The following is a 27413-nucleotide window of genomic DNA, read 5'->3' on the forward strand; positions in this document are numbered from 1 at the left end:
TTGTATAATTGGACACCAATGTGGCTGCGGCATCTGTGGAACGTCGACAACAAATGGCATTGGCCTTCCGAGTGATGCAAACCATACCACTTCGCGCCATCATTTGGTGATCGTGCTACTCCCGCTCTCTGCACTTGGGTGTGCATGTTTGTTTTGTATGTAATGTGCCATCTTTATATAGTCTGAATTAGGAATTTACATTGCTAACAAATTATTATATACACAGTATGTTTTGTTATTTTTCTGCTGTTGGGAAGAGAATAGAAAGTTATTCAGAAAAATATTTTGGTAGGACAAGGCTGTGTGTGTTTGTGCACATGGAAGTCTGTGATGTTTATTATAGGTTATATCAGGCAATACAAATGAAAAAGGGCATTTAGCTGACAAATTGGACTAAGGCGTAATGATTTTAGTCTAAATTAATACTGCTCCACACACAGCCCCATACAAAGGGAAAATGACACCAAGATGCCTTTTAGGAATTCACAGACTGACATTCATGCCCGAGTGTCATTTCGGTCTTCCTTTCACTCTAATAAAGGCCAAAATGTCAGGCCGTCAAATAGCTTCCCCCCCCCTTTCCATTTTCAAAGAGAATTTAGTACAACTAAAACTCACCATTTAAGCGAGTTATCAAAAATGACATTTTATTGGGGCGTCTTACAAAATGGCAGAGAAAGACTGAGCAATTGGATTTACACCAGTGTGCGACAGTTTCATGCCCCCTTTTTGGGGATCCCGTTGGCAGTCACTGACAGTGGGTGCCAAGCTCACACACACACCTCAGCATGTAAGGCACAGAGGGCTAATAAAGCAATGAAGTGGCTTTACAATAACGAATGAAACGAAGTGAGGACCAGCCAACAGTCAGATTCCAGTTCAAGAGACAACTCACTTGGAGAGTTAAAGCCTTTGTTGAAAGACGAGAATGTTGAAAGACTGAACGTGCGAAAGCAAACATGACTGAAGAAAGTCAACTTCACGGCCAATAGGAGCAGAGCATATTTCAAGGTCACCCATAAGCAGTAATAGTAAATTACAGTCTAATGACGATGGTAAATTGTAAAGACTGTTCTGTTCTTTTGAAAGGAAAAATGTGGAGTCTGAAGTCACTCATCCCAGTCAGAGAAAATGCATCAAGTGCCTAATGATTTAGGCTACTTCATATATTCCAATGAAGCCGAGGAGATATTTTAATGAAAAGGGGTCCGGCTTGATCCGAGAGAAGTTCATGCCAAAGTGTCGAACACATCCCTTGATCTCTAACAAGTGCCACAACAGTGGTTCAGGAAAGTGTGCTTTGAAGATCTCATCCCAAGTGAAGCAGCGAAGATAATTCTGCCACAAGGGCTTTACAGCCTTTGATTGCAGTGCCTATTTATTTAAATATATATAACACACACACATGTACACACACATATAGGCTGGGTGGGGGATGGTCACAAACAGCAAAAGGAAACCAGGGAAAATGTTGCATTTGAAAACGTGCCATGAGATTATGTAATCAAGTAACATACAACGAGTAATGACTAAAGTATCAATGGGGTTTTATACCAAGGAATTCGGGAAGATTTGCTTTTGAAACCCATTCCAGTCAGGCAGACATACAGGGGACGACATGTTGCACAATGATGGTGCTTACAGAACCCGTTTTGGCCGAGTTAAATAAAATGTCCTGTGTTGATTAGCTTAACAAAAATAAGACTTTTACAGCACTCAAGACCTTTGTAAGCGGGGAATAGATTCTTGCGACAGCGAGTACGGTTACATGTGCACAATAATGCGATTGCGTATAGTCCAATAAATATAAATAGATCCAAATGTTTACATGCTTTGCGAGAAGAACGATTTCACTAATAATCCTGTTTACATGGACACGTCTGAAATCAGGCTACCCGGTGGCTCTGATAAATGCGGGAAACCCCAATCAAAACAAACGTAAGTTATTTTTGGGAAGCATATGTGATTGAGTTCGATGTGCTAAAAAAATCATGTTTTTAATAAAAATAAAAGCTGAAATATTTAAACGTAAGACAAAAGATGAAAAGAAACTGAAATCAAAAAAATACATCCTAAAAGGAAAAGCTAAAAGCGATCGTAAAACATGTCCTCAGTTTCGGACCCCCCATCAGGTTGTCTGGCAGGCTATTCCAGGGGCCGGGGGCATAATAACTAAATGTTGCCTCTCCATCCTAGGCTTTGGGATAGTTAAAAGGCCAGTGCCAGAGGACCTGAGGGACCTACTGAGTAAATAACTTAAAATCATGTCTGACATGTATTGTGTAGCACAATTGTGGATTGATTTAAATACCAATAGAAGACTTAAAATTAATTATATTTTTTAAAAACTCAGACAGCCAGTGCAAAAATATTAAAACCAGTGTAAATGTGTGCTCTCCGTTTGGTCTTGGTCAGTTCCCACGCTGCAACATTCTGTATGTTTTGCAGTTGACCAATGGCTTCCAATCAAGTTGTAGAAACATCTCAAGGATGATCAATGGAAACAGGATGCAATGGAGCTCATTTTCAAGTCTCACAGCAAAGGGTCTGAATACTTATGTAAATAAGGTATTTGTTCTCGCTTTCTCATTACGGGATAGTGTGTGATGAGGGGAAAACAATTTAATCTATTTTAGAATAAGGCTGTAAATCCATCCTATGGAGTTGGAAACCGTAGAGGGGTCATTGCAGACACGGGGGATTATGAAACTTGGGGCATTGATTAGCATTTGGAAAGCAAATACATTTCACATCTCAAAGAAAAATTAAATTGAAGAACTGGCTGAGCATTTATGTTATTTATTAATTTCAGAAAATCTATTTCAGGCTGCAGAGAAAGTGGCAAAATAAAATGGACATTATGTAGGTGTTTCTGCTTGTAAAAGAGATCTCAAATCTAAGACAGTCAGAAAGACCGAACTGTTTAATATATATATAGAGAGAGATTGCAGCCAGGAGAAACTAATGATGATAAATAAACCTTGAGAAAAGTAGAACAAATATGTTTATTGAAAGCTCAAAGCAAGAACTTGCTGATTTGTAGCCATATTTGCACGTACCCCAGGGGATATGCTCAATGCCGTCGGGGGTACGCCAAATGTTTATTTATATTTTCCAACGGGGCTATACATTTGGGTGAGTTCCCGCCCAAGTAGCCTCATTTCAGTGCCAAAAATTAAACCATCCAGTGTTCAGTGAAATAACACCAATGTCAAATACAGATAGCCGAGTCAAATAATTAACATCAATCACATTAACCGTTACTCTTGCAGGAATTCCACTAACGTTCCGTATGTAGCCAAACGTAGCTCCTGCCCATTCCGTTTTCTCAGAAATTGATACATGGTTTTTTTAAAGTAAGGCCCGCATTCAGAGACACATAGCAGCAGCACTACACAAGTTCTGCTTCCACAAGCACATCCAATGCTAGCATCAGTAATTCTACATGTTGTTAGCCCAACTAGCATGGACACTGATAGTTGGCTAAGGTCTTGAATGACTTCTTTTGATTTTCCCATGTCAAGAAAAAAAGAGGCACTGAGTTTGAAGGTAGGCCTTGAAATACATCCACGGGGTACACCTCCGATTGACTCAAATGATGCCAATTAGCCTATCATTTTCAGGAATTTTCCAAGCGGTTTAAAGCCACAGTCAACTTAGTGCATGTAAACTTCTGGCCCACTGGAATTGTGATAGTGATTTATAAGTGGAATAATCTGTCTAAACAATTGTTGGAAAAATTACTTGTGTCATGCACAAAGCGGATGTCCTAACCAACTTGCCAAAACTATAGTTTGTCAACAAGAAATTTGTGGAGTGCTTGAAAAACAAGTTAATGACTCCAACCTATGTAAACTTCAACTGTATGTGTGTGTATATATTTGTTACATTTATGGGAGGTAAATTAAGGAAGACATCCTCTTCTGCAAACCACTGGAAACAAGGACAACAGGAGAGGATATTTTTAAAGTCCTGAACGGCTTTGTGACATCAAATGGACTTTGGTGGTCAAGATGTGTTGGTATCTGTACTGATGGCCCAAAAGCCATGACAGGGAGACATAGTGGAGTGGTAACGCAAGCAGTTGCTCCCGACGCCACTTAGGTACACTGCAGCATCCACCGAGAGGCTCTTGCTGACAATGGAATGCCTGACAGTTTGAAAGACTCTATAGTGAAAATGGTTAACTTTGTTAAAGCAAGGCCCCTGAACGCTTGTGTATTTTCTGCACTACGCAATGATATGGGCAGCGACCATGTAACGATTTCACAACATACTGGTTATCAGGCAGCAAAGTATTTACACATTCTTGGGAATTGAGAGACAAGCTTAAAGTTTTTACTGAACATTTTCACTTGTCTGACCACATTCATGATGACAAGTTCCTCACACGACTGGCTTATCTGGGTGATGTTTTTTCCTCACCTGAATGATCTGAATCTAGGACTACAGTGACTCTAATTTAATGTGCTCTAGATACATGAGCACTCAATGATCCTGCTGACCAAGGATCCATGTGCTCTGTTGACCAGAGCTCTCGGCCTGTCTGCTCCCCGCCTGCCTTGGTCTGTCTCTCCCATTATTGTAGAGATGCCCTCACCACTTTCTCTCGCTCCCCCTAGACCTTTGCTCATCTACATTGCAGATTTTTTTTTTGATCAGCGATTGAATTATTTGATTAGTGACTTTTAGGGCATTTAACAAACATGATGCCGTTGTTCATTTTGCTGGTGTCTACCCTTGGCTTTTACAATGTTGGCGATACTTTTAGAGCCTGTTGCACTGTGAATGGGGAAATATATGATTGTTTCTCCCTCGAGTATTGTGAGAAACCCCACGCTTGCTCCAGAAATGCACATGAGAATTATGCACATTTCTCCCGAACAATATGGGAGAAATCGGACTCTTGCGCTTACATGTCAGGACTGTTCTCTTGGTACTTAACCATGGTCTCTGGACTTTACATATCTCCTGAAATATGTGGTGTTAGAGACTCTGGTGACTATGGATTCTTGCTCAAGTGCCGTCTGTAACTCCAAATGTTGTAACCCTCAATGTAGACTTGCCATTATCTTGCTGCTTCTTTTGTCTGGAAATGTCCAGTCTAATCCAGGTCCTGACATTCTTACCCCTGCCCGAATTAAGTAATCAGAGTGGCCTGAAGTTTTTGCATGTGAATGTAAGAAGTCTGCCGAAGCTTGACAGTTTGTGATTATATGGATAAAAACTGCCGACCCGGGTGTATTTATGATTTCTGAAACCTGGCTTTAAAAAAATCTATTACAGACAAAAATATTGGCATAAATGGTTACAATGTTTTTCGTACAGATCGTAAATCTCAGGGTGGTGGTGTTGCTGTATATGTGGAAGACAAGTTCTCGGTGGTCGTTCTGACTTCTGTTACTAAACCTAAGCAATTTGAATATCGGTCTTTGAACCTTGGCTCATCTTTAAATATGGTTGTATCTTGTTGTTATAGACCATCTGATACTGTTGGCTCCCTGGATTGTATTTTCAAATTGCCATCACAGAATGTAAATTCTGAGTTTGTCCTGATGGGTGATCTGAATCAGGACTTTCTAGCATCTAGCTCTGATCAACTTAAAATTCTGTGCAATACATACAATCTCACCCAGATTGTCAACAGTGTAACTAGGTTGAATATAAAATATCCTCTGAAATCCTCTTTGATTTGATCTTAACCTATATTCATCATTTTAACCTCTTTCAGCTTGGGGTTACTATTTTTATGTTTGGAAAAATAACGTTCCCAAAGTAAACGGCCTATTTCTCAGGCCCATATGCTAGAATGTGCATATAATTGACAGATTAGGATAGAAAACAGTAAAAGTTTCCAAAACTGTCAAAATATTGTCTGAGTATAACAGAACTGATATTGCAGACGAAAACCTGGAGGAAAATCAAACCAGGAAGTGGCTTCTATTTTGAAAGCTCCATGTTCCATAGCCTGCCTTCGATCAATTTAAAGGGATATCAACCAGATTCCTTTTCCTATCGCTTCCTCAAGGTGTCAGTCTTTAGACATAGTTTCAGGTTTTTATTTTGAAAAATGAGCAAGAAAGATATCGCGTCATGTGTTCGCATTAGTTTTGCTTGCGCAACAGAGCTTGGGCAGCCATTGTCTCTCTCTCCTACTGAAAAAGACAGTCTCAGTTGATATATTATCGATTATATACATTTTAAAAACAACCTGACGATTGATAAGAAAACGTTTGACATGTTTCTGTGGACATTACGGATACTATTTGGAATTTGTGTCTGAATTGTCATGACCTCTCAAGCCTGTGGATTTCTGAACATAACGGGACAAACAAATAGGTATTTTGGATATAAAAATCATCTTTATGGAACAAAAGGAACATTTATTGTGTAACTGGGAGTCTCGTGAGGGAAAACATCTGATGATCAAAGGTTAGCGATTAAATGTATTGCTTTTCTGATTTGTGACCAAGCTACTTTGATGCTAGGTGTTCATAATGTTTTGTCTAGTGGTCGATAAACTTAAACGCTTGGATTGCTTTCGCTGTAAAGCATATTTTCTAAATCTGACACGACAGGTGGATTAACAAAAAGATAAGCTGTGTTTTGCTATTTTGCACTTGTGATTTCATGAATATAAATATTTTTAGTAATGTTATTTGAATGTGGCGCTCTGCAATTCAGCGGTTGTTGATGACGGGATGGGTAGCGCCAAGAAGTTAATGCTTCTGGTATTTTTGCAAATGACATAAGTGATCACGGCGCTATTGCCTGTGTGAGAGACGGTAATATGTCAATTCTCCACGTGTTAATACGAAAAGAAACTGGAAGTGGCTTGATATTCAAGGTTTTTTACATGATGTATCTAGCATTGAATGGAATGGGATTAATCCCCGATATTGAACAAGCCTTTTCTTACTTCCGCAACGCATTCCAGGATGTATGCAATAGGCTTGCCCCTTTTTAAAAATTCAGGATTAAGGGCAGAGACAACCCTTGGTTTACTAAGGAACTTACAAAAATCACAAGGGAACAAAATGCTGTGGTCTAAAGCAAGAGGGTCTGGTTTGGTAGATGATTGGAAGGCTAACTTTTTATGGCTGCAGAGGCAGTATTGAGTAGTTTGGATGAAAAGGCGCCCATATCAAACGGCCTGCTCCTCAGTCATTGTTGCTAATATTTGCATATTATTATTAGTATTGGACAGAAAATACTCTGGAGTTTCTAAAACTGTTTGAATGATGTCTGAGTATAACAGAACTCATATTGGCAGGCAAAATCCTGAGTTGAAATCAAAACAGGAAGTCAGAAATCTGAGCTTGTATGTATTCAGAGTCCAATGAAATCCCCTTAAGATATGAATGATGTTGCACTGCCTAGGGGTTCCACTAGATGTCAACCATCAATAGATACTATAATGGGGCTTCTATGTTGTTGTGGGAGTGAATGAGAGCAGAATATATCAGCTGTCCATCAAGCAGCTATTTTGTGATCCCACTTTTTCCTCATGGTAGTCACTTGCGTTCCATTGCTCACGAAGACAAGAAAGAATACTCCGGTTGGAACTTTGACGCTATATGTTAAAAACATCCTAATGATTGATTCTGTACTTAGTTTGAAATGTTTCTTCGACCGGTAATATCACTTTTTTTTAAAAGTTTTTGTCCGATATAATGCTGACCAGAATTAGCGTTTGGACATGTATACCAAACGCTCTAACAAAAGAAGGTATTTGGACATAAATAACGAACATTTTCGAACAAAAACAAACATTTGTGGACCTGGGATTCCTGGAGTGCTTTCTGATTAAGATCAAAAGGGAATATTTATCATGTCATTTCTTGTTTATGTTGACGCCATTTTTGCGGCTGTGGTGTTTTTAAATTGAGCGCCGTCTCAGATTATTGCATGCATTTCTTTTTCCGTAAAGTTTTTTTTTTTTTTTTAATCTGACACAGCGGTTGCATTAAGGAGAGGTATATCTATAATTCCAAGTGTATAACTATATTATCATCTACATTTATGATGAGTATTTCTGTTGAATGATGTGGCTAATGAATCTGACGCGCCAATGTAAACTCAGATTTCTTTTATATAAATATGAACTTTATCAAACAATACATGCATGTATTGTGTGACATGAAGTCCTATGAGTGTCATCTGATGAATATATTTCAAGGTTAGTGATTAATTTTCTTTATTTCTGGTTTTTGTGAAGGCTATATTTTGCTGGAAAATAGCTGTGCTTATTGTGGTTTGGTGGAGACCTAACAATCGTTTGTAGTACTTTCGCTGAAAAGCCTATTTGAAATCGGACACATTGGTGGGATTAACAACGAAAAAAGATTTAAAATGATATAAGACACATGTATGTTTTAGGAATTGTAATTATGAGATTTCTGTGGTTTGAATTTTGGAGCCCTCTATTTTCACTGGTAGGTGTCATATCGATCCCTGTATCGGGATTGCAGCTATAACAGGTTAAACGTCTTTGAAATATGGGTGTGGCAATGATCCGTAAAATGAAAGCAGCCCACTACCTGAAATCTACTAAACACAATTTTAATAATCCAGCCAAATTTAGGCAAGTAGTGAAAGGTTTGGAGTGCAGAAAAGATACAGCTTCCTAAAGAATTGTTGGTCGACACAGATTGCAACTGAGAGAACCTCCATTCTGAAAGCCTTGAACCAGCATTCTTTAGATGCAGGCAGTTTATTTGAAAAGGTCAAAAGGTATAATTGAGCCCCCTATAAATTTACCTGACACCCCTGTGCACTCCTTCGCCAGGTTCTCCTTTTCATCCTTCTGTTTCAGAATTGTGTAAAGCCCTGAAAGAAATTGATTTAAAAATCCCCTGGCCCTGATGAACTAGACCCCCGCCTCTTATACCTAGCTGCAGACATCATTGCTCCCCCTTAACATGTATTTTTAACCTTATGCTTGATGTAAAGGAAATCCCCAAGTTATGGTATTCTGCATTTGTACTGCCTCTACTGAAAAGGTGGAGATCCCTCGCTACTTGACAACTATTGACACATATCAAAATTGTCTGTACTGTCAAAAGGTACTTGAGTCCTTAGTAGGCAGCTAAAGACCTACTTCCAAGAAAGCATCTTAAGTGGAATGCAATCAGGTTTTAGGTCAGGCCACAGCACTGTTTCAGCAACATTCAAGGTTTTAAATGACATCCACTGTGCTCTTGATAAGAAGTTAGATTGGGTGTCTGTTTATTGATTTGTCGAAGGCCTTTGACACTGTGGACCATGCTGTGTTAGTGCAAAGGTTAAAATGTTGTGGAATTACTGGTCATGCTCTAGATAGGTAATTTATAAACCAATCAAAATCGTACACAATGGGTAATGGCGGATGGTTGTAAATCTGAGTCCATAGAGGTGTGCTCAGGTGTTCCGCAAGGTTCTATTTTAGGCCCACAGTTAATTTTGTATATCAACAACATTGGGGATCTTATTGAAACAGTGGATGTTCATTTTTATGCAGATAAACTACTACCACTTGAATAAAGAACAGTATTATCTTTAGCTTTTGAAAACGCCCAAAGAGCATTCAACATACAACAGAATCCGTGTGATTTAAAGCTGATTCTAAATTCAGGTAAAACAAAATGCATGGTATTTTCAAATGCCAGGCATGTTACTATAGGGCAAGTTAAAGTGTACAAATATTTGGTTGTGGGTGAGCTTCACTGTGCATGTAGAGAACTTGAGGAAGCTCAAGCTGAAAATACGATTTCATTACCGGCATAAGGCATGTTTTTCTTTTGAGGCCAGGAAGGAGCTGGTACGATGTACATTACTGTCTATTAGATAGATAATTGTGATCTCTACAGCGCTGTTGGCTGGTCATCACTGACCTTGCGTAGGCTTAAACACTGGTATACACTGATTTAAGGCCATGTCGGGTCAAATGCCATTCTCTGTTCTTTTTTAGTCAGGTCAGTAAAATAAATATCAATTACAGTCCCATTCTGATTTGCTTCTAACAGTACCAAAAATGAGAACAGGTCATGGTAGAAATAGTTTTAGTTACTTAGCACCGTGGTCCTGGAATTCTCTCCTGAACATTTTAAAATGGGATCTAGTTTCGTTGGTGGAGTGATATATAATATTATAGAAGAGTGTAATTGTTTTTAGGCCAGCTGTTTTTAGTCAAGATGTGTGTTAATGTAAAATGTGTTGTACCGTATGTGTGTTTATAGTTTTGTTTAATGTTGTTAGTGAAACGTTCCCTCTGCTGCTATTGAACCTGGTCTCTCTTGGAAAAGAGATTATCTTAATGAGAAAAAAAAACCTGTAAATAAAAAGGTCAAATAAAAAAAATATTCAATGTGCGGGACAAAATTGAGGCTATGATTAAGAAGTTGGAGCTAATGTGTCTGCATTACCAAGGACAATACACAGGTCTTTCCATTATTGATTTGTGTGCAACTGAACTTAAGCTTACGGACAACGTCAAATGGGATTAGGCAAAGCACCGGAGTTAAGTGCGCAATTATGCAGGTACTTTCCCGAAACAGATGAACTGGATTCGTTATCCCTTTCATGCCCTGCCTCCAGTCCACTTACCGATATCTGAACAAGAGCCTCATTGAAATTGCAACAAGCGGTCTTGTGAAAATTTAAATCAGAAGCCACTGACAAATTTCTGGATTGGGCTGCATTAAGAATATCCTGCCTTGGCAAATCGCACTGTTAAGACACTGATGCCCTTTGCAACCATGTACCTATGTGAGAGTGGATTCTCGGCCCTCACTAACATGAACACTAAATACCAGGCAAAGACTGTGGAAAAAGATTTAAGATGGAGACTCTCCAATACAACATTGCAGTTATGTGCATCCTTTCAATCACAACCTTCTCATTAACCTGTGGTGAATTATTCACCATTTTCGATTAACAAATCAGGTTTTATATGTAAGATGGTTAAATAAAAGAGCAAAATTGTTATTATTATTATTATGCCCTGGTCCTATAAGAGCTGTCACTTCCCACAAGCCAGGTTGTGACAAACTCACTCCATCTTATATTTAATAAATGTATTGTCTAGTGTGTGTGTGTGTGTGTGTGTGTGTGTGTGTGTGTGTGTTGCAGGCTTACAATGACGTCAAAACATTATAGAGCACGCTGACCCTGATGCTAGAGGGGGTACACAGCTGGAGGTTGAATGTTTGAAGGGGTACAGGACTAAAAAGTTTGGGAACCACTGCTATAGAAGATCTGTGGCACTGACAGTCATTAGGAGCAAGTCACAAGGAGACAATTTACTTTCTGTTTGCTTTTCAAAAGGACAGGATGAAATGTGGCAGTTCAGGGCACTGATTAAACCTACACAATTGCAAACACCAAGAAAGAAGCCGGTGAATATCAAAAAGGAGATATACATTTTATACAGCAGTCAGAACTAACCTATTGTAAAATGTAGTGAACAGCATAAGTGATATCATTGAAGGAAGGCTATTAAAATCAAACAAAACATTCAAATTGGATATTAAATAGCCTCTTGTGGATTTGAGGGGCTCGTCTTCAGTGGTAATTCGTTGCTAGTGATAATTGTTTTGCTCGGACTCCCATTTCCTTTCACCTCTGAAGTCTGGAAGGTGAATGTCAAGCACACCCCTCCCTCCCGTTCCCATCATCCTTTACTCACTGCCCTCTACCTCTCCTTCCATCTGGATGTCCTATGAGGGCTGATGACTATCCTGGGTGACCATGTCCTTGAGTGTCTGTCAATGTTTTGTCAACCTGAAACAAAGACGTGACAGCGACATTCTATAAAGCCATCTCTGTTCAATGCATTTGGGAAGGAACTGGAACACACTACTTGAACAGTAGCGGCGGTTGGACTGAACACGAGGCAGTGGCAGAGCTAAAATGGGCAAGGCACCTCTATAGCCGTGCCAAGAGGATACTGTGTGCATACAGACAGCAGCAGAAACTGAGACGGTACCCATCTCTAGAGAACATAGTACATCAGCCCCCATAAAAATCTCCCTGCCTCTGCCATACCTCGGGCGGCAGGACCAGATATGCCAAGCAGCCAGCTGGCCAATCAGCTTGTCAGGGAACCAGCCAAAGGGCCTATCAACAACCCCAGAGAATCAGTGAGCTAATTTGCTAGCAAAATCCACCAGTCACTAGGGCGGAATCCAGATTTTCATACGGTCATACCGTTTCTGTACCATACCAGGGTATATGGTATTACTGGAAGTGCACACGAGGGACGCCATTTCAAAGAAACAGTGCATTTGGAAATTATTCAGACCCCTTGACTTCTTCCACATTTTTATGTTACAGCCTTATTCTAAAAGATGTGTAATTGCCACCCCAATCTACACACAAAACCCCACACAAATGTATTAAATAAAGCATTCAGACACTTTAGTCAGTACTTTATTGAAGCACCTTTGGCAGTGATTACTGCCAAGTTCTCTTGGGTGTGACACTACTAGCTGGGACCTTATATAGACAGGTGTGTGCCTTTCCAAATCATGTCCAAACAATTTCATTTACCACAGGTGGACTCCAATAAAGTTGTAGAAACATCAAGGCTGATCAATGGAAACAGGATGCGTCTGCGCTCAATTTCTGGTCTCATAGCAAAAGTCTGAATACTGTATGTAAATAAAAAGGCCTGTTAAATGTTTCATAAATTTGCTAGAATATCTAAAAACCTCTTTTCACGTCAACGTTAGAGAGTATTGTGTATAGATTGATGAGGGAAAACTATTGAATCCATCTTACAATAAAGCTGTAACATAAAATGTGGAAAAGGGGAAGGGGTCTGTATACTTTCCAAATACACTGTATAATAGAAAAGCGACAAAATAAATACAATTTTAAAAAGTGGCGGTGGGACAAAATGGCGCCGTAAGGATAACACTTTCAGCGAGCTCCCGTAGCATTCATTAATTTATGTTTATATTCATTTTCTTGCCTACAATTAGTCTGGACGGCTATCACTCAAATTTCCGACAGCAGAACTACTAAGAACTCGACCAAAACCGCCACCCCTGTAGCTGTTCAGGAGGAGCTAACTACAGTTAGCGAAGCTAACATCATTGCGGATCCAGGCGCAATGGACCTGGTGATTCAAAGGATGACGGATAACTAGGGATGCACAATATACTATATCGGTAGATATTAGATAAAAAATGCCTAGTTTAACGCTGATGTTAAAAGCAGAGGTCAAAGCAACCGTGCATACCCATATAAAATGTAGGTACACGACGTAATGATGCCACGTAAAATTTTGCCCACACAATGTCTGCTGTGTGGATCGAGCAGTCAAAAGTCAAACAGTCATTTGAAAAGGGTAAGAAAATTTCAGCGAGACAACTCAAAAGGCAAAATTCATTAAAGCCAAGATAATGGACTTCATTGCCCTTGACAATCAACCGTTCTGTCGTGAGCGAGGTTGGCTTTCGCCAACTGGTCGAGCAACTGTACACACTACCAAGTGTGCTATTTTTCAGATGTTGATCTACCGGAGTTACAGTAATAGGCCCTCATTAAGGGCCGTAAGTCATGCAACAATGTCAGGCGGCTTCGTAAAATGTTATTCAAGCCCATCAGCGAAGTGCTATGTATGGTATGGTGCTCTCTAGATGCTGAGAAAGCATTTGACCGTGTGGAGTGGTCCTACCCATTCTTTGCTCTGACTAAATTTGGTCTAGGGGGACAACTTAATAAAATGTGTTTAAGTTTTATATGATGACCCTCAGGCTGCTGTCCTTACTAATGGGCTACGGTCAAATAGCTTCTCTGCACACAGAGTTACCGGACATGGCCGCCTTTTGTCCCCTCTCCTATTTGCACTCGCTATGGAAACACTGACTGAGGCCATCGGCGTAATGCCTGCTATACAGGGCCTGCTCATTTGTAACGTTCGTCATAAAATAAGCTTGTCCACTGAGGATACTCGGATATTCATCTCTAGACCCGAGACTTCAATTACATCTCTTGTTAATATTAAATGATTCAGTGAATTCTCAGGCTACAAGATTAACTTAACTAAAATCAGAGGCTGTGCCACTTGGTAGCCTTCATTCTGTACCCATTACCTCTACCCCACCTTTCCTTTAAAAAATGGTCTCCCTCTGGTTTTACGTATCTGGGGATATTTGTAACTCCTAAATTCCAGCAAATGTACAAAGCCAATTTTGTTCCCTTGTTTGATACAATAACACAGGATCTCTTCTGATTTCATGGTTGGGTAGAATATCCCTCTTGAAAATGAACATTTTACCTAGACTACTTCACCCAATCCAAATGATCCCAGTCTGACTCTTCAATAAGGTAGCAAAAGATGTAATTCGCTGGCTAAGTTTCCTCATGTGGAGTAAATGCAAGCAGACTTAAGATTGCAGTTTTGCAGCTGCCAGGCTCTGGGGGTGGGGGGGGGGGGAATCTGCCTAATAGTAGGCTTTATCAGTGGTGCGCCCACCTGTTATATTTCTGACTGGATCACAAATGACTCCTCTATTCGTTTGGACATTGAGACTTCTTCAAAATACACCTTACAGGATCTTTTATTTTTCAGAAGTTTCAAGTCTAAAGGATCACTGCAATTACCCCATTATGCTTAACACACTCAAATCATGGAGGTAAGTTCAATGTTTTTTGGGAAGGTCCAAACTAACCTTTGCTCTTACCCCAATTCTTAACAACCCCGATTTTGGTCCAGGATTGCTGGATGTTGGCTTTTAACTTTTGACTTAATAGGGGCATACGCAGACTAAATGGTTTATTTGCTGATAAGATTGTCATTTGAGCAGATGGTTGAGAAATATCGACTCCCAAAGCAGGACTTTTTCCTGCTTTCTTCAAGTAAGACATATTTTGAAGAGCACCACCTTGATTGACAACCCTGATGTGTCAGTCATTGAAAGAATGCTTTTTTTCCCCCACAAAGGAAAATGTCTAAAGTGTATTTTGAGGTCCTTTTCTACTGTTGACAGAGGGTGAAACGAGTGTGGGAGAAAGAATTGTCTGTTACTATTGACGAAGAGATGTGGGAGGACATTTGGAGATTTACAGATAGTTTTTGCATCCGTACCAGAGCAATCCAGTTAATACACAGATTGCATATAACCCCAAATCACAGACATGCTTTCAGACCCTCTTCCTCCTCACCTCAGTGTCTTAAAATGTAAGACTGATATAGGCACCCTCACACATTGTTTACAGTCATGTACCAAATCTTTAGCAATGACTGGTCTAGTCTTCTGGATTTTTTTCAGGGGGGGGTTCTTTACTGTCAGGTCTCCCCTATGGGTAAAAGGAGGCTTTACATCACATATGTCAGAGTCAAGGCCCGCGGGCCACATCCGGCCCGCGAGAAGGTTTTTACGGCCCCTGGGATGATCTTGATTTATTATTAGAACCGGCCCGCAGACCGCAGCAAGCCGGCAGCCCGCAGATCTTTTACACGCACCAATACTACATTTCCCACAATGCAACGGTGACGCACCGAGCAGTAGGCTGCTTCATTTCAATATTTATTGGCACAGCAGTCGTCAGCATCACAGTAAAATTAACTTTCAGATACCCATCAAAAATGGCAAAACGGAAGGTGGACACTGAGAACCGGGGGTTTCAAACAAGGTGGGAGTCGGAGTATATGTTCACGGAGGTAGCTGGAAAACCTGTGTGTCTTCTGTGTGGAGAAAGTGTGGCGGTACTGAAAGAGTATAATCTGAGACGACATTATGAAACGAAACACGCGGACAAAAACAAGAATATGGACATGGAACAAAGGCTACAAAAGGCAGAGGAATTAAAACGAGGCCTCAAATCTCGACAGGCTCTGTTCAAAAAAGCCAAATCACAAGGCCAGGCTGCTGTCAAGGCCAGTTTTATTTTGGCAGAAGAGATCGCTAAATCAGCCCGGCCATTTACGGAGGGGATTTCATCAAAAAACTGCATGATTTCCTCAGCTCAGAGCCTTAGAACATTGATGAACTTGTGGAAAAGATGGGACACCACCAAGTATCACCCTCAACCTCAAACAAGTGAACATTACTGTGCAATCACATATTTAGAGTTTTTACTCAGTTCAAGTTTAAAAGTTAAAGTTTAATATTTGTTTTCACTGCATGTTACTTCTCCTTAAACAAAGTGTTGTTTTTGATTAATAGATTTTTGCACTTTATTTTATTGTATTTCAATCCAATTATATTTTAAAAATATTTCAGTTGAGTGGATGATAGAAAATTGCTATTATTGTTTTTTTCTTTGAAGTAAATTTAGCCCACTTTTGCTAAAATAGAAAATATAGGCTACTGATGGTGCCTTGAATACCGGTTTCTTTCATTTAATGTTCATGTTATGGGGATTTTTATATAAAGGAAATTTGTCTTTTGTGTCTGTTGAAAATTAAAGATTACTGACAGAGCCATAAGAAAATATTGCTTTATTTATCTGATCATATTGGAATATATTTGTTAGGTTTTCAGTAGGTTCAATTAGGTTCACTAGACTATATGCGTCATTTAAAAATTTTTCAATGAACATTCGAACAGTCCGGCCCTCGGCTTGTAGCTAAATTTTTTATTTGGCCCTCCGTCCATTTGACTTTGACACCCCTGCTTTACATCATCCTTTTGCAGCGAGGAAAAACATCCTCTTACAGCGGAATAGTGAGAGGGTCCACTCTTAAAGATTGGCATAAGATACTATTTGAATGGGTGCCACTGGAATATGACATGTACATTCTAAAACAGTGTAATTCTGAAACAGATCACCACAGTTCTGTGTTGGACCTAACTTCTTTATTTGAACTGAGCTTGTGTTTAATTTCTGTCTGTATGTTCATTTAAAATGTATGTATTGAGAGATGCAATGACGGGGATGGGGCAAGAATGGCGGGGAGAGGAAGATTGTATACATGTACGCGGGTGTGTGTCAGTGTGTGCCGTTTCTTTTTGCTCTGTCATCTCAATATGGGTGAAAATTGTGAAATTCCAATAAATTAAAAAAAAAAAAAAAAAAAAAAAATACTGTTACAAGAACAATTGTGACACACAAAACAATTTAGGCAACATGGATCTTGATCCAAGAGGGGATAGAATTGGTACCCAGGCTAGAGTCTTTAGCCAACATTCCACTCAGTGTCATTGCTGAAAGGCAAGTCTCTTTGGCAATCTCAATGTTCAATATGCAGCTGGATTTACGGCAGAGTAGCTCATTGGTTGTTGGAAATAACATTATTAACAACGTGGAGCCTCAAAGAGAGGCAAGTTTTATTTTGAGGCTTAAAAGCCAAGCAAAAGACAGAGGTTGTGGTTGGAATTGCAATATTTAGATGTAACCTGGTAACTTGACACGGACTGGTTTAGTCTGGACAAAAAAAAAAAAAGTTGCTTAGCCATATTTGCATAATCTTTGTGATTGAAAGAACCCTCACGGCTATCAAATCAGGATCAACTCCTCAAGCTCATTAATGATAGAAATGTTCATATTTGAAGATGGCAGAAAATCCAGTCACTTTGCAATGACAAGGAGTGGAATGTTAGCTAAAGATACTGGTACTTCGGCTAGAATGTCTTTGCTGTAACCAAGAAGATTGACATCTTGCCACTAAGCTAGCAAGTTGGCAAACCAAATGCAAAGCTATAGCCCTGAGCTGGATATCATTTGACACATCTTAGATTTCTTATAGTTACAAGCAGTGGTGGTTTTTGCCCCCAACCCAAAAACACTATGGAAAAATCATACCGTCGGTATTTCGAAGAGAAACCATGGCCTAACCTTCACAATAATCCTTGCATTCACAGTCCGTCGATCAACCTTAAAACTCAAACAGCAGCCTAAGGCCTTCCACAAGCAAGTTTGTAAGAAGTTACAGAATAGCTGTAGGCTAATATGAAAATGGATGAAAGACTGAAACAAAACACGATTAAGCGCTCAGCTTTTTTAATAACTGCTCAGCCAAGATAGATTAAACACTTGATCTTATTAAAAGCAGCTCTGCTCTAACTAGGCAACCCCATCGGCCTTACAAGAAATTCAATATTAATCTTATAACTTCGGAAAATACTCCCACTGGATTCCCAGCCCAATGAAAAAAGAAAAGAAAAAAAATTCATAGATATGCCAATTAGTTTTTTGGACAATTGATTTTCTTTGACCCCTCCACTACCTCCTCCAGCCTGGTTGAATGGCTGTAGACAACTTTTTTTCTCTGCTTCCTTCCCCCTCACTCCATGAAGGTGCGCTCTCCCATAGTGAAACTGCTGACTCTTGTCAGTGAGAGAAGGTGCCCTTCTGCCCCCACCGACCGATGGCTGTCAGAACTTCTAGCACAATCAGGCCTCCACCCATCAAGTCCATCCCAGAGAGATGAGCAATATCCCAGATAAAAAGGCAAACGCAGTTGACACTTTTTTTAAAGCTGTTGTGGACGTCAAATCCACTGCAAGGTTAATTATTCAGCACTGCGCGAATACAAACCATCCTCTCAGGGAGCAACTTGAGAATTAAATCCTATCACCTGGCAACGAGGGACTTGCGTTTTTGTACATCAGCAGATTAGGTCCCTTAGATTCTGACCATCATTCATGCCCTAGATTCTTGCAGTTTCTCTTCACCAGGATGTAAAAGGCCAAAGCGAGGTGGAGACAAAAGTTGAAGCATATAAAAAAAAAAATGTTACATACATACATACGCACACCTTTATTTAACTAGGCAAGTCAGTTAAGAACAAATTCTTATTTGGCTACCCTGCCACCCATTGACAAGCCAGGCGTGCACTCGCTCTACCGTAACTAAGCAATCATTCTGAGAGGATCTAGGACGGCATATCGGCCAGGACCTGATCTTAATTTATAGACTAAATCAGAAGAGATTCCATATCAAAATGATACCATGCCAGGTTGGAGAGGATTGGCCCATTGTCCATTTGACACAACATTAGAACATAGGCCTCAGAGCCAGAACCTTGGTCGACTGCTGTTGAATAATTAATGAAGTCAGACACATCCAACCTTTAAAGACAGTTTATTTTTTTAGCAAGCAATGAAAACGTGCATTGTATAGAATATTTTTTTGCCAAAGTGCCATAGCCTATAGCGCTCAACACCCCGCGCATCTAGCAATGAGCTGCTCAAGCATCAAAAAGGACAGATGGAAAGAGAGGTAGAACATTTAATAGACAAAGTAAGCAAAAATTGCTTATAAAGCCCCTTTTTTTTTACATCAGCAGATGTCACAAAGTGCTATACAGAAACCCAGCCTAATCATTAGCAAACACTCCAGCTATTAGGTAAAGTGGATCTACATAAAAATAAAAAGACAAATTCTGAAAATGACTTCAGGCCTTTTTAAAATGGTTTGGGAAGTAATTTAACATCTTCATTATGGTCTTCAACCATAACCGTCAGTTACACTGTTATTCAATTGAGTCACAGCCCTAGGAAGACCACACACACACAGAGAGAGAGACAGAGAGCGGGAGAAAGAACTGACAGGGGAGCACAGCAATTGTGAGCCGTTTAAAATGGCAGTTAAGTCCAGCAAGTGTGTGTAGTCGGAGGGAGAAGATGTAAAAGAAAAACAAGCCTGGGGATTTCTTGGCAGAATACTTCCATACATGTTTTGAAAGCGATACGTTTTATCCCATTGCACTAGGTCAGTAACCCCCCCCACACAGTTGTCCTCCATCGCGGCGAAACTGCGTGGCATCTGGACTGTTGACAGGAAGAGGCTCTCGTTAGGCAGCCTCCGCAGCACACTTTCAGAGTCACACCATTAGGCACGCCTATGTATATTTACATTTGTATAGCAATGGGGGAACATCAGTGATTGCCAATTCCGTGCAATTAACTCAACCACAATCCCCATTCCGGCTGTGCATAGCGTCGACCATCCTCATGAACTGCAATGAGGGTTGTATGGATGGGAGGACCTTGTTCTTGGCTACAGACAGCAACGACTCCACAAAACCCGTTCTAACACTATTCGCATTCGTAACAAAAACAGCAAGAGGCTTACTCAATGAGACAGAAGTTGAGGTAGAAATCAACAAAAACAGGAATGCATGTGCTTTGTAGTGGGTTGCCAGATTCCGCAGTGTATATGTGAATGGAATAACCCAAAAACAAACAAATGTTTATGCCAGCAGGGCTTTTTGTGTTCCCCGATGGCTCCCCTGAGCTCTAAGCTCCTTCCTGCCAGCTCAGCGCCTACACGCGCTGCCACAACCGCATACGTCAGCAATATCTCTTCACCCAACGCCCCTGCCCATGGAAGATAATCATGAGCCTAGCATCAAGGGCCATGATTAAAGACAATAGGAGAATAAAGTGTGTATTTGGTCATTACCTCTGTATTGGGTGTGTGATATGAATTTGGTTATGCCTGGGAATGGAGTCTAACGGAAGCCAGAACAGCACCTTTGGCATTGAAAATGTGCTTCACAGAAACACACAGCGATCTCACAATGCTGCCCGTCTTCAATTCAGGAGTGTCAAGGCCCAAATTCATTGCCGGGCATCAAATCAAGCCTCCTGCCCTGTGCTCCAAACAATGCATTATAGGGATTCTGAACATTTGTTGTACAAAGTTTTCCACCCACTGCAGTTAAAAATCGGGCACTGCATATTTCATCATCTATTGGACAGATGGCTGCGGCGGAGATGCTGCAGGGAATAAACGTAGGTTTTGGGATACTCTTCAGCCAAGCCTCTATTAGATGCATCTATCAGAATCAGATCCTCACCACATAACGCATTAGAGTAACTGTTCACGGGGAGTTGCACTCTCCCTGCTTCAAGCAATTTGCTTTGATACATGTACGATGGGGGGGGGGGAGACATTGATGACTAAGCCAATAATGAGATCGAATAGCTTGACGAAACAACTCCATTTGGCATATTGTCTGCTGCCAAGGGGGACCTTGAAAACAGGTTCTACCTAGACAGCTCAGAGGCCATTAAATGTGCATGATACATTTGTATAAAGAAAACGTTGTGCGTTAGGCTGTGTCATAAGCAATACATGAGCACCGGGGTGCATCTTTATTTATGACTTATGATGCAATGGGGGGGGGGGGGGAATCACTAAACACCGTCGACGGGGTGATTTAGAGGACATCTGAAAAGTAGCACCTTTGTCGCATATTTCAAATAGAAAAAGTAGATAGAAGGGTGATCTAAAGGCTACTCTTTGTAATACCAATTATCACTGATGACTTCTGCCACTCTCACTGCAGCTGGCCTATACACCAACATGAGATTGCTAGAGAGCTCGGGAAGCATTGCTTCAGTTTAATCCACCTAGGAGATCTTCATTATGGAGGGTAATGAAAGGGTATAGCTGTGGCCTAAGGCCCGAGTGATTCACCCATATAACCTGGGCACATCTGTCCTGGCAGAATAGGGATTGCCGCCTGGCAATAGAGGTGTCATTTCCCCAAAAAGGGTGTGTAGGCCATCGCTTGGACTGCAACCTTGTAGTTTGAGTTTCAGTAAGCTCAATTACGCGCTTGCCATCCCCTCAGTCAGTCAATGCAGCATCTTGACAAGTGAGATGTGCTGTAATTGTTTAAATGATCCAAGGGATGTTTTGGCATCTGCAATCAATAAAAATATGACGAGCTTCTAGACGAAACATGACACTGATTGACGTATCCTGGTGTTTGAAAACAGTAGCCTATGGACCAGATAAGGCAAATAAAATTGACTATACGATATCTTAAATAACCTGGTCTTAGAGAGCAGGGATGAAGATAACATTCTTGTCATGCCACTCACTGTTCCATCACAAACAATGTTTGCATATTTCAATATTAGCTTGGCACACTGCTGACAAATCCAATCTCCGCATTCTGTTCTCGCTGTGGAGTAAAATGCTCTTGGTGATGTATCGATCACAAGCATTTTGATGCTACATTCATTCATATATATATATATATTTTTTTAAACAGAACAAGGCTCAACACAAACTTGATGTCATGCAAGAGAATTGATTTGAGGAAAGCTCTGAATGAACCCTCTAAGAATAGCAAGAGGGTTACAAAAAAGCCGCTGCTTCAAATAAGACATCCGGAAGAGCTTGATAGATGGGTTAATAATCTTCCCACCGTCCTCAGGTTACCTAGTAAACCACACAGCTAGCTAACCATTTACCATGGAGAAGCTGGGGAACCATGTGACCACCCAAGGTAGTCCGTTAGGCAGCATATCAGACATATGCCAAAACAATGCAATCCTGTTACATTGGACTTGTCCCAAATGGCACCCTTTTCCCGACATAGTGCACTACTTTTGACCAGGGCCCATAGGGTGTTTTTCGGGGCTCACCACAATTCTGCATTGAGTCTCCTTGCAATTTTGCTGAGTAAGTCCTCTGGAACTATAGTTGAAGGTACTTGATACAGACACATACATAGGTCTAGGCAAAGTCTGGCACTTAGTGTGGGAGAGGAATAATGGTAGTTGTGTGAAAAGTGCAACATTAGCCCAGGGTCTACCAATTATCCTTGCTTATCCTAGCATGCAGGCCAATACCCATAGACTCCAAGTCACTATCCTTACATTGGCTTGAGAAACTACCTCTAACTTCCTTCATACTGGACACAGACAAAAATGGTATCCACAAGTGCATCTGACTTTGGGGAAGTAAATACAGGGCTCATTGCCAAAATCCCTTTAAAAGAGAAGTGCACACTAACACTGCCTAGGCAGAGTAACATGCACTTCGTCAAAGGTAATGCATTAACTCATGTGTTTCACATCAGTAGGGGCATTATTGCACCTTGTGCAATCATGTACACTACTAACCAATACTTAAATGGTGCCACTACAGTAACAACAGTGTGGGTTATTAGCCAATACTCAACATGAAATAAAAGTACATCAGCTGTGGTTTTTGAATGGGACACTGCAATGCTGATTAAAAAAAAATGTCAGGGCAGGGAGCCGTTTGGACATATAGGATTCTTCTGCTATTGTGTGTAGAGATACAAAGAACAAACCGAGGGGAGACACCCCCTGGCTTCCGGGTTTCAATCCTGCTGTCATAAAATGTGTCACGTTAACTTGATTTGTATTATAAATTGGCAGTGCCCATATATTCAAGCTGGCCAGTGGCCACATATTCATGTTAGGAGGCCAATAAAATTGTAAAGAGCTGTACTTGCATGTATATGCTAAAGTATCGATAATTACCACAAACGTCGGATGTTTGAGGCTATAAATAAAACTCTAAAAACCTGAGACGCAGATCAACATAGTTGGCAATGTTGTACCCAAAGTGAGAAGTGGCACTGACCGTTCTCTTGGAACCACGATAACCTCGACTTTGACTAGGATACCCGACTTTGATGAGTGAGTGAATAAAATAATGAGTGAATGAATGACAAGAAATAAAGTTCTAGGCCTATTCCTCATGAGGAAATGTCCAGGAAGTTCTGACTTCAGGACATTGCTTGCCTAGCTAATTCAGCTGGCTAACAATCTGTCAGCTTATTCATAACAATGAGCAAATTGTTGATTTGCAGGTTGTCCCGTGTTAGCTATAACGTTAGCTGGTTCGTTATTAGCTAGCTCATCATTTTTCAAAGACCGTCCGGGCAAAGCAGGGAAAGTTTTACAACCGGTAGGTTGTGCGCCATGAAAGTTGGCTACAAAAACAGCATTATGATGTCAGGGAGACAGATCACGAGACATTAAGATACAGTCAATGAAGCTAGGCATCAACCCATCTAGAACAGCAGCAAACGTGACTCCGCTTAGCAATCCCTTTGACTAACGCAACCAACGTTAGCTTTGGCTCGCTAGCTAATACTGCAGTTCGCTAACGTTACTTACCATGGATCGAACTCGTGGATGATGCTCTCGAACCGGATCACTGCAAAAAGTCTAGAACTGAAGCCTGCCAACCAGGCCAGAAAAAGAATAGTACACGAGAGTAAGGACTGCCACCCCGCTGGCTGTGCCAGTCCGCCAGAGAGGCCTCCTTTCCCCCCTCCACCCACGGCGTTGGGTCGGCTGTTACCATGCTGCGATCCCCCGGCATTCGGAGACGCTTTGTGCTTGCCGTCCGTGGCTGTGTGCTGCTCCGCCATATTCTGCGTGGTTTGCGGCGTCGGTCTCGTTTGAAAGAGTAGTGAGCACCCTCCTGCCACGCTCCACTATCTCCCGCTATTCCCGTACAGCGGCCAAGGTTTTTTGAAGTGATTTAGTGTCCTTATCTTCACTGTGTCCACCGGCTTTTTTTATTCATATTCGTCAGTGACAACCACCATTACATCGCACACGCTCTTGTAAAATGTAATCAGATGGGAGGGAATGGGCGGGACAATAGAAAACCCTGACAGCCTCTCACAGAACGACAGGTACAACAAGGCGGAGCCAAAGACTGCTGAGCGGTTGGATATTCAAAAACCAATCCCGCGCAAGTACTATGATAACAGACCGATTTGATTACCAATGGAATATCAGAACCTACGTAGAACGTTGAAAACCCTGGAAATGTATTTTTTATTTTTTTATTATTCATAATACAAAAATCAACTTACATTGCTACATCAAACACGTCTAACAAAACAAAACACAGGTATTAACAAGAAAATACTCAAACATACAAAAAATATCAATAAAATCATTTAAAAAATAAACAATTTTAGTGCAATTGTATTCACTCTGAAAAAAACGAATTATAATGATTCAGGAAGATGTTATTATAGTTGTTATTTACTAGGGATAATGTCTTAACAAGATAATTAAATTCAATCAAAACAATGTGTAATTTTGGGATAGAATTTTGGAATTTTTGTTTGTGTATGAAGTATTTGGCAACAAGAATTTAAAAAAATCACAAACATGGAACCATGGAAATGTATTGTTTTTTTTTATTAAACAGCGAAACATAAACAGAACAGACAGGGGGATTCCACAAAAAAATAAGAGAACAAAAAAGACAAAAACAAAAAATCCACATTATATCAATTCAAATACAGACATGTAGCGAATACATTTTTTTTTGCATTTTGTTTTGAATACTTTTGAATGACTCTAAATAGATGTCCAAATCAGATTTAAAAAAATAAGAAAAGGGGCTTTTTCTTCATAAATTTTGATTTGTGTATGAACATTTTTCCTAATAAAATTAAGAGATTTATGACATACTCACGTTCAATTGCGGAATCAGTGTGGTATATGTCAAACTTAGAATTGTCAAAGGTTGTATGCATTTTGTGGCCAAGATATTATAGTTTTACATCAGTCCAGAACAATTCACTATGTAAACGATGACATAATAGATGTTCAATAGATTCAGTTTCTAGTTCACAAAAACTGCATTCACTGGTAACGTCAGGTATATATTTAGAAAACAAGCCATTACACGATTAGAATCTATGGATAATCTTAAAGGACATCTCCTTTACTTTATTGATCACCATAAATGTGTGTGGAGTGAGCCAAGTATGGCGCCAGTTTACATCAAATGATGAAGCCCAACAAAATATCAAAGAGGGAATAGACTTCCTGTAGAAAATATCCCTTAATAAACGATTGTTGAATTTCGTATCTAGTAGACCTATGCCATTCACCTGGATATCGCTTACAATAGGAGATATTCCAAAATATGCATTATTCTGAAGTAAAGTTTTTATCCCACTAGGTATAGCTTTAATAACAGTGTCATATTCCTTGCTTGAAAGTTTTTCCATAAATTCTCTCTGCGTATATAGATTCCCACATAATACTAACTAATTGGCTGACAAGGACAATGTTTTTCGAGAACCAGTTACGTTAAAATAACATCTTGTTTCTATGTAATATCGACCCATTGTTCCATATAAAACATTTATGAGGTGAAAAGTTGGGTTTATACAGCAAAGCCCAGCACATTAAAGCCTGCTTGTGAAAACCCGCCTATTTCACAGGAAGTGTACCCACAATATATGGACATTGTAGTCAAAAAAAAGCCCTCTGAGTTCTGGAAAAACAAAATGAGGTATAATATTCCAGAAACTATGAGGATTTTTGAGGTACCTTTTAACCCAGTTGACTTTGATAGGTTAAAAGGTATGAAATGGGTTGCCTTGTCTTGTAGACAAGAGAGAGACCATAAGATTGTGAAGATGAATCATTTTTAATGTGAAATCATATTTCTATTGCCCTTGGATGTTCTCTGCTGGGGCATGGGTATTAATGAAGATCAAATCGAATCAAATTGTATTGGCCACATACACATGTTTAGCAGATGTTATTGCTGGTGTAATGAAATGCTTGTGTTTCTAGCTCCAACAGTGCAGTAATATCTAACAATTTCACAACAATACACACAATACATACAAATCTTAAGTAAATAAATGGAATTAAAAATATATAAATATTTGGACAAGCAATGTCGGAGCGGCATAGGCTAAAATACAGTAGAATAGAACACAGTATATACATATGAGATGAGTAATGGAAAATATGTAAGCATTATTGAAGTGACTTGTGTTCCATTATTAAAGTGGCCAGTGATTTCAAGTCCACTGGCCATGTGTTCTCATCACGATCTGTCCCCCAGCAAAGACATCATTGTGTAACTTAGGTATACAGTGCATTCGGAAAGTATTCAGACCCCTTGGCTTTTTCCAAGCTTTGTTACGTTCCAGCCTTATTCTAAAATTGATTGAATACGTTTCCTCAGTTCTGCGACATTTTTGCAAACGTATTAATAAACTGAAATATCACATTTACATAACTATTCAGACCCAGCGATTACAGCCTTGAGTTTTCTTGGGTATGACGCTACAAGCTTGGCACACCTGTATTTGGGGAGTTTCTTGATTTCTTCTCTGCAGATCCTCTCAAGCTCTGTCGGGTTGGATGGGGAGCGTTGCTGCACAGCTATTTCCAGGTCTCTCCAGAGATGTTCGATCAGGTTTAAGTCCAGGCTCTAGCTGGGCCACTAAAGGACATTCAGAGACTCCCGAAGCCACTCCTGCATTGTCTTGGCTGTGTACTTAGGGTCATTTTATATAACCTTTATTTAACTAGGCAAGTCAGTTAAGACCAAATTCTTATTTACAATGAGGGCCTACCAAAAGGCAAAAGGCAGACGGGGGCTGGGATTAAAAATATAAAATATAAAACACAACACACATCACGACAAGAGAGACACCACAACACTACATAAAGAGAGACCTAAGACAACAACAAAGTATGGCAGCAACACAACATGACAACAACATGGTAGCAACACGACATGGCAGCAGCACAACATGGTACAAACATTATTGGGCACAGACAACAGCAAAAAGGTAGAAACAAGAATACATCAAGCGAAGCAGCCACAACTGTCAGTAAGAGTGTCCATGATTGAGTCTTTGAATGAAGAGATGGAGATAAAATTGTTCAGTTTGAGTGTTTGTTGCAGCTCGTTCCAGTCACTAGCTG

General features: G+C 40.2%; 1 protein-coding gene across 1 annotated transcript in view; it reads right to left on the minus strand.

The window, feature by feature from the left end:
- The window catches only part of LOC135550099 (dolichyl-diphosphooligosaccharide--protein glycosyltransferase subunit STT3B-like), an 88830-nt gene extending 64539 nt beyond the window's left edge, over nt 1-24291 (minus strand). The window contains exon 1 of the mRNA XM_064980579.1: nt 23826-24291. Coding sequence (XP_064836651.1) covers nt 23826-24082 — 257 coding nt within the window. The 5' untranslated portion in view covers nt 24083-24291. The remainder of the gene's footprint in view (nt 1-23825) is intronic.
- Nucleotides 24292-27413: the final 3122 nt, after the last annotated feature.

Source organism: Oncorhynchus masou, chromosome 12, assembly GCF_036934945.1.
Source record: "Oncorhynchus masou masou isolate Uvic2021 chromosome 12, UVic_Omas_1.1, whole genome shotgun sequence".
Classification (NCBI taxonomy): Eukaryota; Metazoa; Chordata; class Actinopteri; order Salmoniformes; family Salmonidae; genus Oncorhynchus; species Oncorhynchus masou.